At 40.8% G+C, this 15,250-nt stretch overlaps 1 protein-coding gene and 1 long non-coding RNA gene across 5 annotated transcripts; both read left to right on the plus strand.

Annotated features, from left to right (window-relative positions):
• Positions 1-5,737: 5,737 nt before the first annotated feature.
• LYSMD3 (LysM domain containing 3) lies at positions 5,738-13,114 on the plus strand. 4 transcript variants are annotated; one of them, XR_015748134.1, is made up of 4 exons: positions 5,738-5,913; positions 7,113-7,400; positions 10,417-11,243; positions 12,825-13,114. XR_015748134.1 is itself a non-coding variant. In XM_026672322.2 (3 exons), exons 2-3 carry the CDS (start codon positions 7,128-7,130, stop codon positions 10,987-10,989), a joined length of 846 nt encoding a protein of 281 aa, XP_026528107.1. In that variant the 5' UTR covers positions 5,738-5,913; positions 7,113-7,127; the 3' UTR covers positions 10,990-13,114. The 4 variants fall into 4 exon arrangements, 3 of the variants coding, with proteins under 3 accessions (XP_026528107.1, XP_087814322.1, XP_026528111.1); XM_026672322.2 differs by having other exon boundaries at positions 10,417-13,114; XM_087958196.1 differs by lacking the exon at positions 5,738-5,913 and adding an exon at positions 5,957-6,340 and having other exon boundaries at positions 10,417-13,114.
• LOC148132532 (uncharacterized) lies at positions 7,409-9,907 on the plus strand. The gene is made up of 2 exons (XR_015748135.1): positions 7,409-7,729; positions 9,236-9,907. It is a non-coding gene; the product is annotated as an uncharacterized LOC148132532 (long non-coding RNA).
• Positions 13,115-15,250: the final 2,136 nt, after the last annotated feature.

Consider the following 15,250-nt stretch of genomic DNA (forward strand, 5'->3'; position numbering starts at 1 on the left):
CCGGTTTCTATTTTTTGGATTGTTTTTTTCGTAAATTGAACCATTTGTTCCGCCCTCCCGTTCGCCGCCGGATGTGCCAGCGCTGTCAACGCATGCCGTATTCCCCGTTCCGCTAGGAATTTTTTGAATTCCAGCGAGGTAAATTGGGGCTTGTTATCTGATACGATGACATCTGGGAGGCCGTGGGTGGAGAATAGTTTGTTGAGTTCTTTGGTGACGGCCTCCGTGGTGGTAGTTTTCATGTTGCTTACCTCCAGCCAGTTGGAGTAAGCATCTAACGTGATGAGGAAGGTGTGCCCCTTCGTAGGTCCGGCGAAATCTACATGGATCCTGGACCATGGTCCCCTGGGGGTTTCCCATTCCAGGATTGGGGCGGAGGGGGGGGCTTGGCCTGGATTCTTGGCATTGTCTGCATGCTGCCACCCAAGCCTCGATTTGCCTGTCCATCCCTGGCCACCAGGCGTAACTCCTGGCCAGGGCTTTAGTCCTAACGATGCCCGGTTGTCCCTCATGCAATAATTCCAAAACCCTCTCTTGTAGTTTCTCTGGGATGACAACCCTATCCCCCCATAATAAACAACCTTTCTGTAAGGACAGTTCTGTTTGTCGGTTCCGAAACGTCCTGAATTGTTCGTCGTCGTCTTTTTCCGGCCACCCTTTCTCTACCCAATGCAAAATCTGCGCCAGACGTTTGTCTTTATTGGTTTCGCGGGCAATGTCTGACGCGGTTACAGGCAGATTGGGTAGAGTCTCTATGCTGAGGGTGGATGTTGTAGGTGCTGGGTCGGTGTCCAGGTCGGGTAGCGGTGTGCGGCTCAGGGCGTCTGCGTGGCTAATTTTCTTACCGGGTCAGTGGGTTAACCGGTAGCTGTAGGCGGCAAGGAATTCGGACCACCTTGTCATTCTTGGAGATAGAATGTTCGGGGTGGCCCTGTTCCCTGCCAGGATTCCCAGCAGCGGCTTGTGGTCGGTGATGATGGTGAAGGTCCTGCCATAGAGGTACTCGTGGAACCTCTTGACAGCGGCGACGATTGCCAGAGCCTCTTTGTCCAGCTGACTGTAATTCCTTTCTGGTTTTGAGAGGGTTCTTGAAAAGAAGGCGATGGGTGCTTCTTTTCCGTCAGGGAGGATGTGGCTGAGGACTGCTCCGACGCCGAAAGGTGATGCGTCGCACGTGACGGCTAGTGGTAGGGTCTCGTTGTATTGGATGAGGACGGCATCCGATGTGAGCAGGTCCTTGGTTCTGTTGAAAGCAGCTTCCTCACGTCCCCCCCAGGTCCAGGTTGCTGTTTTGTCCAGCAGCCTATGCAACGGTTCCGCCGCGGTCGCCTTTTGGGGTAAGAACACATTATAGAAATTAATCAGTCCAAGAAACGCCTGCAATTCCGTTTTATTCTTTGGCCTGGGGGCTTCTTTGATGGCTCTGATTTTTTTTTCGGTTGGGTGAATCCCGTGCCGGTCTAGGAGATATCCCAGGAACTCGACCCTCTCGGTGTACAGCTGGCATTTTTCTTTTTTGACTTTTAGCCCCGCGTTTTTGATTTTTTGTAGTACCTCCCTCAGGCGACCCTCCAGTTCTTTTCTGTTGGCTGCTGACACCAGCACGTTGGCGAAGTAGGGCACCACCCCCTTGATTCCTTGCAGGAGTCTTTCCATGAGGCTCTGGAAAATTCCTGGCACTACGCTGACTCCGAACTGGAGCCTCTTGCAGCGGAAAGCCCCCCGGTGGGTTACTATGGTTTGCACCTCGGCGGTTTCCGCGTTGACCGGCAATTGTTGGTAGGCTTGTGCCAGGTCGAGTTTCGCGAAAACCTTGCCTCCCCCCAGTGAGTGTAGGAGGTGCTGCACTACTGGGACGGGGTAGGCGCTTTGTTGTAAGGCGCAGTTTAGGGTGGCCTTATAGTCCCCACAGATTCTCACCGACCCATCGGGCTTGACTGGGGTGACTATAGGGGTCTCCCACCGGGCATGGTCGGTTGGCTCTAGGACCCCTTGTTTGATGAGTTTGTCTATCTGCTCATCAATCTTTGGGCGGAATGCGAAGGGTACCCGCCGTGGCTTTAGGCGTATCAGGGGAATGCTGGGGTCTAGGCTGAATGAAATAGAGGGCCCTCGGTACTTGCCTAGGGTGCCGTCGAACACTTCCTGGAAGTCTCTTGCGAGTTGCTCCTCCCAATCCGCCTCTGCGATGTGGTCGATTCCCGTTACTTCGATCCTGAGTGGCGCGAACCACTGTAGTCCCCATAGGCTGGGTCGGTCTCGGTCCACGACGGTCAGGGGAAGTCTTGCTGTGCGCCCCTTGAATGTGACTTCAAACTGTCCTGTTCCGACTACGGGGATACGGTTCCCCTGGTAGTCCTTTAGGATTAACTTCTGGCTCTCCAGCCCCTTCTTTTGGATGGCGGGCACCAGGCGCTTGATTTCCCGCCATGCAACCATGGAGAGGTAGGACCCGGAGTCCACCTCCATTTTGCATGGCTTGCCCTCGATGCCCACTTCCACGTATACCTTTCGGGCGTCCGTGCTGGAAGAACGGCCGATGACGACCGTCTGGTGGGTCTCCTCTCTCTGTCGGTTCTCGCCGTTCCTCCGGTCCCGTCCGTCCCGGTTCCAGCGACGCTCGGTTTGGCGGTCCCTTGTCCTGGGGGGGGTGCCGTCCCGTCTCCGGCCGCTGCTGTCTCATCGTCGTGGGCTGTAGGCTTTCTTGAACCTGCAGACTCGGACGATGTGCCCTCTCTTGTTGCATTGCCGGCAGGTCGCGTCGAAAAACCGGCACTCTGATCAAGGATGGTCGCCCCTGCACCCGGCACATTGGAGTCCCGACTTACGACTCCGCCGTTCGCGCTGGTCTCGTTCTGTCTGGAGTCAATGGATGTCCTCCTCTTCGTCCGTGGTGTCGGAGGCGGAGTCGAGGTCGCCATGGTGGGTGGTGGTCGCTCGGCGGCTTGCTTCTGGATGCGCCTCGGCCATCGGGGTCACCTCAGAAACTCTGGTTTGGTCCCCGGTGTCGGGTCTCCGCATTCGGGCCGCTGATTTTCGGGTTGCCTCGGCTACGGTGGCCTCGGCGAGGGCGTCAGCGAGGGAGATATCACCCTTTGCTATCAGCCGGCTTTGTAGGACTGGGTCTCTGAGCCCGAGGACGACGCGGTCTCGTAATGCCTCGTCCATGTCCGTGAAGCCGCACAGATTCCCAGATTCCGCAGGTCTGCCACGAAGTCGCTAATGTTCTCTCCCGGCTTCTGGTCTTGCCTGTAGAAGTCGTGCCGCCTGATGAGGGTGGGCACGGAAGGGGCATAGTGGCTTCGTAACAGCGGCTCGAGATCGGCCCAGTCCATCGCCTTCACATCTTCTGGTTTCGCGAGGGCTTTTGCCATTTTAAACACTGCGTGCCCGCAGTGTGTCAGGAAAACAGCCCTTTTTTTCTGCCCGTTTGCATCCTTGAGATTGCTACTCTCTAGGAACATCAGGAACCGATCAATGTATGATTCCCAGTCCTCAGTAGCTTGGTTAAAGGGTGCGGGCGGTGCGAGGCTGGCCATCTCTGTCAATCTTGTGTTCTCGGTGCCACGTGCTCGGTGGGTATCAGTTCTGCGATCCCACCCTCGTCGCCAGTGTTAAGTCCGCCATGCGGAAGAAAGTTTGGGAGTCAGTGACCAGTTTCAGCTCTTTATTTGGTCCCGAGATCGACTCGGGCCGGCTAGGGCAAACAGCGGCTTTTATAGAACTAGCCGGCCAAGCCGCAGCCAATGACACTGCTTTGAATCTCCCGTGATCGTTAACACCCAGAAACTTAACACTGGCCACTTGCTCCACTCGGTCTCTATTTATAAGCAAGGGCTGGATGTCTGATCTGTTCCTTCTAAAACCCACAATAAGCTCCTTGGTCTTATTGGTGTTAAGGACCAAGTTATTGTCTCCACACCACGAAAGCAACCGGTCCACCTCATCTCGGTAGGCAGGCTCATCCCCCCTGGAGATGAGTCCTACCACTGTTGTATCATCTGCAAATTTAGCAATAATATTACTAGCGTGAGTGGGAATGCAGTCATGCACATAAAGAGTATAGAGTAAGGGACTCAACACGCAACCCTGTGGTGTACCACTGTTAAGAATAAGGGCTGAAGAGGTATGATTACCTAATCTGACCCTCTGTGAGAGGCCAGATAGGAAATCTATAATCCAAAGGCAAATTGAAGGTCCAGAAGACACTAGTCTATGTGGAAGAATTGTGTTAAATGCAGAACTAAAATCCACAAAAAGCATCCTCACATAGCCCCCCCCCCCCCGCTGTTCTAGATGAGTCAGAGCAGTTGAAGAGTGATGGTTATAGCGTCCTCTGTAGATCTATTTTTTCTGTATGCAAACTGGTGTTTATCAAATGTATGTGGAAGACCAGAAATGATGTGCCCACACACCAATTTCTCAAAGCACTTCATGATTATAGGAGTGAGTGCCACTGGTCTGTAATCATTGAGGTTATTGATAGGGAACTTCTTTGGTAGCGGAACAATGGTGGAAGCCTTCAAACAAGATGGAATAGTGGACTGGGATAAAGACCGATTGAAGATCCTGGTAAAGACTCCAGCCAACTGTACAGCACAGTCTTTAAGTACTCGACCAGAGATACTGTCAGGACCGGCAGCGTTTCTAGGGTCCACAGCCCTCAGAATGCTCCTCACCTCCTGTTCCTCCACAATGAGGTAGGGGCTACAATTGGCTGGTGGTTATATATATTCATATATTTGTGAAATGAAATTGGATTGTATAAACCAACAATTCCAGCTAAAATTCAAAATTTACTTTGAAAAGTTTAAAGATTTCAGAAAGAGGCCTGGGAACAAAAGAAGGAAGTAATAAATAGTGCAGCTGAACAGTCATATTTTATTTCAGTTAGAGACAGGATGATGTCCAGGAAACTAAATGGATTATAGAGTATTATTCCCAACACCATATATACACACAAAGCTTTTATAAAGACACCAGCAGCACATAAAGCACAATAGTATCTCCTTCACTATTTTCCCCAGCAACTTGAGACACAAGAAATAATTGTCATTAAATTCACTGAATGAGTATCATTTTATGATGGAAACAATGCATGTTTAGCTATGCATTATGATAAGAACAGTCCTTTAGTCTGTTCCTAATTTTCCACAATTCACCTTCACTAGATAACCCTAGAAGTTTCATGTCTCCCCCCCCCCCCCCGCAGGTTTATATACATCCTCCTACATTTTTTGTAAGCTTTAAAAACTATCATAATTATTTTCTAGTGGGAGGGGATGCTTTAGTTCCTATATTAGTTTGGTTCCTCTTTTCTGCATTTTCTCCAGCTTTATGGTATTTTTATGAAGTGAAAACTAAGTCTTCACAGTATTTCTTGTGCATAGTAACAAATAGACACATCAGCTTGCTGCAGTAGGCGCGTTTAAAATTTAGGAAAGAGGTATGGATTTTACACCCAGAATTTCACACATTTTAAAATAACCGAATTTGAAAACACTGGTGTACAGTATACAAAGTCTTGAGACACAAGAAATAATTGTCATTAAATTATGACAATCTTGACGACTGTCTGCACTATGGATGGAGAGTTTTTCAAGCACAAATATCACGAAATTATTGGAGAGATGGGGGAAAAATAAACGCTGTAAAAGAGCAGATGGGCTGTTGCAAAATCTCGCGGGAGTAGCGTATTGCCATTTTGGATAATGCCGTCGCGGGATTTTGAGATCTCACGAGAGGAAAGCGAGCAGAGTGGCCGCCATCTTGTGGACGCGCGGGCGCTTTCGCTCTTGCTAAGCAGCTGTATGTGGTTTCAGTTCTTAGGCTTTCTATAGTGGCATCCGCGGAGAACGTTGAGCCGGCACCGAAAAACGCATCGTCCGCAAATGGCCGCTCCTGGGTAAATTGGTGAGTAATCTGCTTGCCAGTCTGTATGTAATACAGAAAAGGAGGGCAGTTTTTTTAGAAAAATAATTTCTGGAGTCGGGCGGAGGCTGATCAAATGGGAACGGCGAGAGATGTTGCGGGGGACCAGTGAACAGCTTTGCCGATCTGCCATGGACCCTGGTGCTTTTTTCCATCACAAACTCGCCCATCCTCTTTGTTGGAATCATATTTTCCTGTTCCAGTTTCCCGGCTTTTGATGCGTGGCATCAGGACGTTGTATCTTTTCCTTTTATTGCTAGGGTGGGGAAATGCTTCAGCTACTGATTATTTATTTATTTTTTGCTTAAAACTCAAGAGTCCTCCAAGATGACACGTTCATCAGCTGGAGTTTTCATTTGCCCTTTACTTTGTGGGACTGTTTGGTCCGAGCCCTTCTTCCTGCTGACGTGTAAGCGCTTGAGGTTTCACAAGCATGCGGGAGACGTTGGGAACTTCTTGCCAGATGTAAATAGTGACAAAAGCAACCGGTGAATCATATCAGCTATTTGATTTTAACTAAGGTTACAATAATAGTTGCGTAAATGAAATTCACATTCAGTTTTTGCAACACATTTTGGAGAGGCGTCTGTGGCATAGCCATCAGAAACCAGGTGCAGCCCTTGATCCAGAAGAACGGAATAATTGCTTCTGTTTCCTGTATTTAATATCGGGGATCTTAGGTCATCTTGGAAGTTGTTTATCCATAGCAGTCTTTTGATACCTAATTGCAGGAGTCTGAGTGTATGTATTCAGTTTATTTTGATCAAACTTGTTACAAACAAGGGAGTTCATGATGCCTATCTAATCTTTATTTTGAAGTCTAACTTTTCAAACCTTTTGATCAAAGATTGTTGCAAACAAGTATTTATGATGTCGAATGTTTCTAATCTATCCTAGTACAAAGTTTTTATATTGCCAATTGGGTTGTAATTTACTCTGTAATTTACTTTGCTTTCTTCTGCTATAACTAAGTCCAATCCTATATGGAAATAATGCTGTCTCAACAGTTTATTTCTATTGATTTTTTTTTAAAAAAGAAATGAAGCTGAAGGATCTGTGTTCATTGAATTATTGTCTAAAGGAATAAAAATATCAATAGGGTGCTGAATGAAATAATGTGTATACATCTTTATAAACGTTTGTGCTTAGTTGCCCTCTTTTTGTTCTCTTTTCACTGTTAGATTTCTGCTGGTAGAATGACAGGAAAAAGTCAGACTTTAAGTTTCCAACTCCCAGCTGTTGTACAGCCCATTTCGGTGGATAGCCACGTATATCCATTTGGGAACAACCTTAGTTCTGACAGTGATGTTTTGGAAGATGAAGTTGAAATATATGAACTGCGACCTCGGGGAAAAGAGAAAACTCGGAGAAGCACTTCAAGAGAAAGAATGGATGATATTGTATTTATAACTAAAGATATACAAGAAGGAGATACACTAAATGCATTAGCTCTTCAGTATAGTTGTTCAGTAAGTTTATCTTTTTCTAGTTCCATACAATTGTATCATATGTTAGAGACATATAAATGTAGAATGCTTTTAAATAAAATAATGCAAAAAAACAGTTTGAAAGATTACTTATTAGATTATGGATTGTACAAATATGCAGTATATGTTTGTCAACTAGAAGCCTGTGGTTTTTCAAAGTTAATTTTGGTTTTGGTAATTGCTAAAATTTCAATATTTTTCTTCTCTAACAATATTTTATGAAATTTATATAGAAAATTCCAAAAGTTAGAGGATTGTATGGGATTAGAATTCTTTATTTTTATTCATACAAAGTCAACTTTCCTCCAGGTGTGATAATATTTTATTTGTTGGACTTTAATAGTGACAGTGTCTGTTAATACTACCTGAGGAGATGAGCAGAATTAAGGGAGTGGGTACTCAAAATAATTTTATTAAACTTACCAAAAAATTAGCATTTTTGGGGGAGCGAAAATTAAGACTATCAAAAATTGTTAAGTATCTTTTTAAACATACAAGTAAAATTATAGAGTTCTTTCATTAGTTTTTTGGATACATAAGGTACTTTAAAAATAATAATAGGAAATATTATACAACACTATTACTACCTCAAATCAGATGCCTGATAAATAATAAAATGGTGCTGTGTGCTTTTGAAGAGTGTTGAATACAGCTAGAATAATTTTTAGTCCTGTGTATAATTTTAAACTGAAAGGAAAATAGAATGCTTTGGAACAGCAGTCGCAAACTGCCACTGGTGGCCTATGAGAAAATTTTGGTGGTCCACAGAGAAATGTCACCCCCAGAGCACCCCCCCCCCCAAAGCAATTAATCCAGGCTGCGTGGGAACACAAAGCTGCGCGGCCCACATGGCCTGCGGGAACCCTCCCCGCCCATTCACTCCTTACCTGGCAAACTTGCCTGCTAAGTTGCTATTTTTCCTCCCCCCTCCCCGACCATCAGCTGTTGTGCTGTGCCGGGAGATTTAGATTAGCTAGAAAGCAGGAAATCGTTGCATTTCTTGCTTTTTAGCTAGTCTTTAGATCTTTGTCTCTGCTTTTAAGCAGAGACAAACCTTCCTTAGGACTGAAGCTTCTATTATTCAGTGCAGACTCACTGCAAGCAAATTTTATATGACAGACTCAGGTAGCCGATGGCAGATAGACAGATCTCTGAATGAATCTGTGATTCTGTGAGCAACTCAATCTGCCTGCCTACTTTACCTGATTTTGGGTAAAAGTTGCTTTTTTTAAATTAAAAAATCAATATTTACATAAATATTTATAATATTTATATACAAACCATCCCCAGCCAGTCACATGACCACCAAGCCACACCCACAAATTAGGCCACACCCACAGAACCGGTTGTTAAGACATTTGAATCCCCTGCCTCTTTGTGTTTGTGTGTGTGTGAGAGAGGGAGAGAGAGAGAGGTTAGATCAGATCTCTCCCACCAATGTCAGCAAGCCACTGTCAGTCAAAGTTTATATTAGTGGTCCCTGGGATTTAAAATTATGAGTTTGGTGGTCCCTGAGGTCCAAAAGGCTGGAGACCTCTGCTTTGGAATGCATGAAGGTATCAGAGGTAGCACCTATCTCATGTTTTTAGCTTCAGTGTAATAACTGTAAAAGACAACCATGAATTTCCAAGAAATGAAATGACTGCATTAAAAAATTGCAAAAAAAGAGTTTTGTTCCTGTCCTCATGTTCTAAAGCAGGGGCATCAAACTCACGGCCACGGGCCAGATGTGTCACGCGCTGACCAGGCCCACCCCCAGTTTAGCAAAGGGGGAAAAAGTTGCAATATGTCACGGGACAACAACATATTGTTGCGAGTTTGACATCAGTTATAAAGTATTTCTCTTAGTGGTCAATGCATGTGTGTATGTATATGTATATATTTGTATATATGTGTGTATATGAATAATATTTTTCTTAGTGGTCATACATGTATATGTATGGTATATGTATATTTGTACAAATAATTAGCCAGAATTTTTGTATAAAATATTGTAATTTTAATTACAATTAAATTGATTTTAAACTATGAAAAATGGAGTGCAAGATATATAGGATCAAATAATTTTACTGCAGACTAATACTTGTGCAGGTTACGGCCATATTCAAATGTCTTTCTTATATTTAGTAATTTTTGTTTGATAGTATTAGTTTACTAAATGCATTTAGAATGGATGCATATGGAATATTATATTTGTGTAGTACTTTAAAACAATGACTCTGATTGGCATTGTTTCAAGCCATGGTTTGCCTAACTATGATTAATTGTTATTGTTTAGGCATTTTATTCAGTCATTAATTTTAACCTTGATTCACAGTTTGTTTCATACTACACGCTGAGCCAAAATCAAATGAATAACAACATACATGTTAAGAACCAGTCCTGAACAAACATCCACATCCTGATTATTTTAGAAGATCCATTTCCCATAGTTGTGAAGTAGCTGGAATTGATGATTTATCCCTTCTGTCTTCTGGTTATTTTTTTTTTTAAAGAAAAAAAAACTTCAAAATAGCTTTTAGCTAAGGAGAACAGGTACTTGTTATTGTTGGTAACCTCAAATCTTTCTTGAGCTCTTATTCATATAGCACAATGACTAATTTTCAGATAGTGACATATCTTTGTTCTTTGATGAAAGCAAAAAAGTACTGGCACTAAGGCTATGACATAACGTGTTTCACCAGATAAGAGGTTATGTGATTCACTTGGATTGTCCTTGTTCAATGGTTAAGCCAAAATCAGTGAACCAGCACTTTTGATCTTCAAGAGAATTCATTCTCCTGGAATAAAAAAAATGTTTTGTAAAATTAGAGCAAGCCATGTGAACACTAATATGCAGTTTGACTATTTGATATAATTTCGTTTGATATTGAAAGCACGACTTTGTATCAGTATTGAGAGAAGAGAGCAGGCTCTTTTTTAAAAACGAGTTGAAGGAACAGGAGTGATTCAGTTAACTTTTTAAATAAAGCTAATTTATTTTATTATAACATTTCAGGTAGCAGATATCAAACGGGTGAACAATCTTATCACGGATCAGGACTTCTTTGCATTAAGAACTATTAAAATTCCAGTTAAAAAGTTCAGCCTTCTGACGGAGACACACTGTTTTCCAAAAAATAGACAGAATTCAAGATCTGCCGCCTCATCATATTCCACAGAATTCTCAGATTCATCACTAGCACCTGAGTTCTCATCTACTGAAACAGCTGGTAACTTTTTGAAAGAAGTGGACCGTGATATAGAACAAATAGTGAAGTGCAATGCTACCAAAAGAGAAAATCTTAATGAAGTTGTTTCTGCTTTATCAACCCAACAATTGAACTTTGATCTAGATGGTAAACCTATCAGACAGAAAGATCCTTATTATGGTGCAGACTGGGGGATTGGATGGTGGACAGCAGTGGTAATAATGGTAGTAGTAGGCATTATAACACCTGTTTTTTATCTTTTATACTATGAAGTTTTGGTCAAAGTGGATGTCAGTCATCATTCTACAGTGGAATATTCATTAGTTGCACCATCTCAGTCAAAGCCATTAGAAAATGAGATAAAGCAGCCTATTTCTTGAAGATTAAGTTTTGGTTTTACATGCTAAATGTCTGAGCATTCTTGCCATGTGTACTGCAAAGAAGCATGAACGTGTTCTGAGTGGAACTGTAAAGTGGCTATTTCTAATGGTAATATACTGTGTTTGTGGAAAAGTTGTCAATATATTGAAGAATTAAAAGTTTATCTGGATCCGCCAAAATATATGGATTTAACCTACCACTCTGCCATTGAAATTAATAGGACTGAAACCAATTTAAGTGAAGTATCTTTACAGTAAGCTTCATATTTACTTTAAAAATGTTTAGTCTGGCTTTAATGGTATGGAGATTCTATGTATATCAAGCAATAATACCTTCTATCACAGTACATGGAATTAGGGATAGTTTGGTTTATTGGAGTTAGTGAACAAGCAGACTGCTTGGTATTGCTGAACAAGATAATCAGTTTGAATTATTTGAAGAGCACTATATAATTAAAAGGAACCAATGATTCATATGATTCATTTGTTCTAACTGCAATGACTTTCAAAGAATGGAAACTTAAACAGAAAAAAGGTGAAAGAATCTCACATTCTTTAAACTTCTTTATTCCCAAAGTGCTTGTTGCATTATATAGTATTGCATATCGTCAAATGCAGAAGACCTGTTTACTGTACACAAGCAGTTTGCACAAACTCCCTCTTTTATAAATGATTTAGAATTAAAGGGAAAGGGTACTAGCTACTTGCAGGAAACCAGGACCAATAATATGACATCAGATTTCTTCCTAAATCATAACAATGACATTTTGGAGGTTAAACAATCCATTGCCCCTAATATATCACATGTACAGTTGAGCTGAGTATTGTGCTAAGCCATTAAGTACTTGGGCTTTCGTTTGGTATATTATTTTAACCTAACCATTGGGATATTTAAAATAACTTTTTCTTCGTCTGCTAGTTATTTTTTTTTTTAAGTAGAAAACCACGGTTCAGCAGCTATGGGTTTAGTGCACTTTATAAAGCTAATTCTGTACATGGATAAGACATAGATGATGGCAGCCATACAAAATATATAAAAATACATTAATTCCTTCCATTAAACAAATGCAATATTAGTGGCTTATTTCCTTCTTGAATCTTCCTCTAATTTGGAACTTTTGTATTGTTTTTCACCCATTCGGGCCCTTCCTGCATTAGGCCTACCTAATCAATATTATTTTGGAAAGCAAGCCTATTGTTTGTTAGGGCATTATTGGAACTGTACTACAATGCATATTTAAGAGGGAAAATGTGAACTCTTTTCATTTTAGCATATGACTAGTTGCAAGCAAAGAAATACAAATATTTCTTTGCTTGCAACTAGTGAAAATTTGCTTGCTTGCAACTAGTAAAATATGAAAATTTAAAGACATGTTCTACAATTGGCACATGAATGCATTAGAAGGTCAAGTATAGAACTAGAAAACAAAGAAAATAATAAGCCGTGCAAGACTATTTTAAAGATCTCTATGCCATAAAAATGAAAGGGTAGCATATAGTAAGATTTTTCAACCATCTACACTCTTTGAAGCACCAGAAGTTGAGTACCTCAAGTATGCTACATTTTTTTCTTATAACTTGAATTAAAAAATATTAAAGGAAAATTCAGTACAAGTATAGGTTAAATGGGTTTTATCATAGCTCAGGAGTTGTGCCTTATTTCTACAACTGAAAAATATTAATCTATAGTGTTTCATGAATAAGTAGTATACTTATGGAATGAAAGGTTTCTTCATAAAAATTATGCGAACAAGTCCATTTTTAAATTAAGGTTAAGAATGTGTAAGCTATAATTCCTTATGCAGTGTTGCTGTATGTTTTTATCTTTCCCAAAGTACATTTTCATCATGTGAAGGATTGGAAAGACTATGAAAAGATAACATGAAGTTAAAGGAAAAACTTGGAGTACTGAATTAAGACATTCCACTAAAACAAAGCAATTAAGTTCAGAATATCAGATTTGTAAGTATACTACATAACTGAAGCATATGAAATAGTTTTAATTGTCATTTGGAAAAAATGTTTTCACAAAATGATGTTTATGTAAGTTTCAGAATTTATCAAAAGGCCTTTGGCCAGAGTATTATTTCAAAAAGAATATAAATAAATACATATATATTTCTAATTCTGTTTTGAGTGATGAATCAAGCATATGAATTGTAGAATACATAATTTAGTAATGAATTGTGTCATATACTTATTCCATAAAGTCTAAAAGCTTGTGAATTGTAAACTATACATTCTTATATAAAGAGTTTAAACAATAAACTCTTCTCAAGAAAAAAATGCACTAAAATCAAGTACAGTTCAGATAGAAATATACATAGAAATACTCTATTGTTTTATCTCACTGAATTATGCAAAGGGGGATTGAGGTTTATTCTAGCTACCTAGAATTATTAAAAGGGTTACAAAATATTGTGATTCCGTAGAATATATAACCCCTCATATACTTCAAGAATATTTTTCCACTTGCATCCTAGGATTTATCTAAGGTGTGCTGATATTCAGAGTTGTCATGTCTATTATGCAGTTGTATTGGAGGTGGGAAATTTTCAAGAATTTTTTGGCAAACTATCAGATTTTGTAGTTGAAAGATGAAATTGACAATGGCTTTCCCATAAAATATGACAGTGGCATGGCTGTTTTAAAAACACCTATTGTTCAGTGTGGAAGGCCTGTGCCAAGTCTAATTACTATACATAGTTTGGGCAAACCATGTGAGCCCCATTCAGAATTGCCTGAACATACACTATTGGGCAACCTTTGGCTCTTGAACTAATTTCAACCCCTTATGGAAAGTATCACTTTATATCTCCTTTTCTTACTCTACATCTTCTGATATTTAAATTGAATAAGTTGAGGGAAAGCACATTGACATTACAACATTTCCTATAACCTACTTTTAGGCCTGGCTGTGTTCCTGCAATCACAATTTAATGCAAGTAGTTTTATAGCAGGGCTATGGATTCCTTGCTGTCCTATCCACTCCTCTGCAGCATCCCCTACTGGTAAGAAAACTAAACCCCAGTTGCTTTTCTGAATTTGTGGCAGGATTAGGGATTCAAGTCTTAATTTTTATGATTTATTTGTTTAGCCATGTTTGTTATTTTACTGAGTGCTAATCATATGAAATTATTCCCCCCAAATCATCCAGATTATCAAAGGAAACTGACAAGTTTGTCAGGAAAATAAGAGTGGTACATTAACAAAAGCTTCCACACAAAATGTGATCAGAAGAGGTGCTTTGAAATACAAAGTGGAAAAGCCTAAACCAGGGATTACTCTGAATAGTAGTACCTCTAACTTTTTCTTTCAACTCAGTTTCTGGTTTTGGTCACACAAAGAGCCACTTTACTCCCTTACTCCATGTTTGGGGTTACATATGCATGTGTACTTTCCCTTCATCATGATCTCACCAGCACACAGACATATTTGCTACATAGCAGGATTTCTACCTATGAGATTTATCAATCTTATGGAAGTTCAATATTCAATGCTAAGGCTAAAAGAAAAAAAATATTTGTAGTAGGAATCTCAACTCATGTCTTATAACTGAAAAAATCTCCATTATACTGATAGACTGAAGAATGTCAGCATGATATCCAAAATAATTCACTATATATTGTACTGGTGAGGGTAGAAGTGAATGTCTGATTTCTTTATAGTAAACAAAAAGGAAATGCGTGCCCTGGGCTTACAATCTCTAGTGTTTAGCTTGATGCATTAACTTGAGATAATTATCTCTTCCTTTTGAATGATAAATACTACTGAATGACATAGTCCATACAGTCCAACAGAAGGCATGATAACCTGACATGCACCACTGGGCCTTTGAACAAATGACATTAAGTATGTAATTTCTGTGATGTGATTGACAAATTACATATTTATGTAATTTGCATGATAAAAGTCATGATGCATTAATTCAAGAGGAGGTTGTAGATAGGTCAGAAATTATCCAACACACTAAACCTAGGGATGATTTCTTGAGACAATTACCTCCCTTTAGGCTGGTAAAACTAGTGGTTTGATAAATTCACTGCTGCTTGTATTCAATCATATTCCTAGAGAGGCTTTAATCAATAAGCACATGCAGAACCTGAGGGTCCTCTCCATTTCCTCAAGTGAGGAAGGGGACTCAGACTACAGTTAAGTCATACAAAACAGTGGTTCAATCAGCAATTATATAGGACATATAATTGGAATATGATCTGAGCAATTTCACCTGTCAGATGTCTAGAACAATCCTCATAGGATC

This window comes from Notechis scutatus, chromosome 2, assembly GCF_049901735.1.
Source record: "Notechis scutatus isolate UNSWTSFEM ecotype Mainland chromosome 2, rNotScu1.2, whole genome shotgun sequence".
NCBI lineage: Eukaryota > Metazoa > Chordata > Lepidosauria > Squamata > Elapidae > Notechis > Notechis scutatus.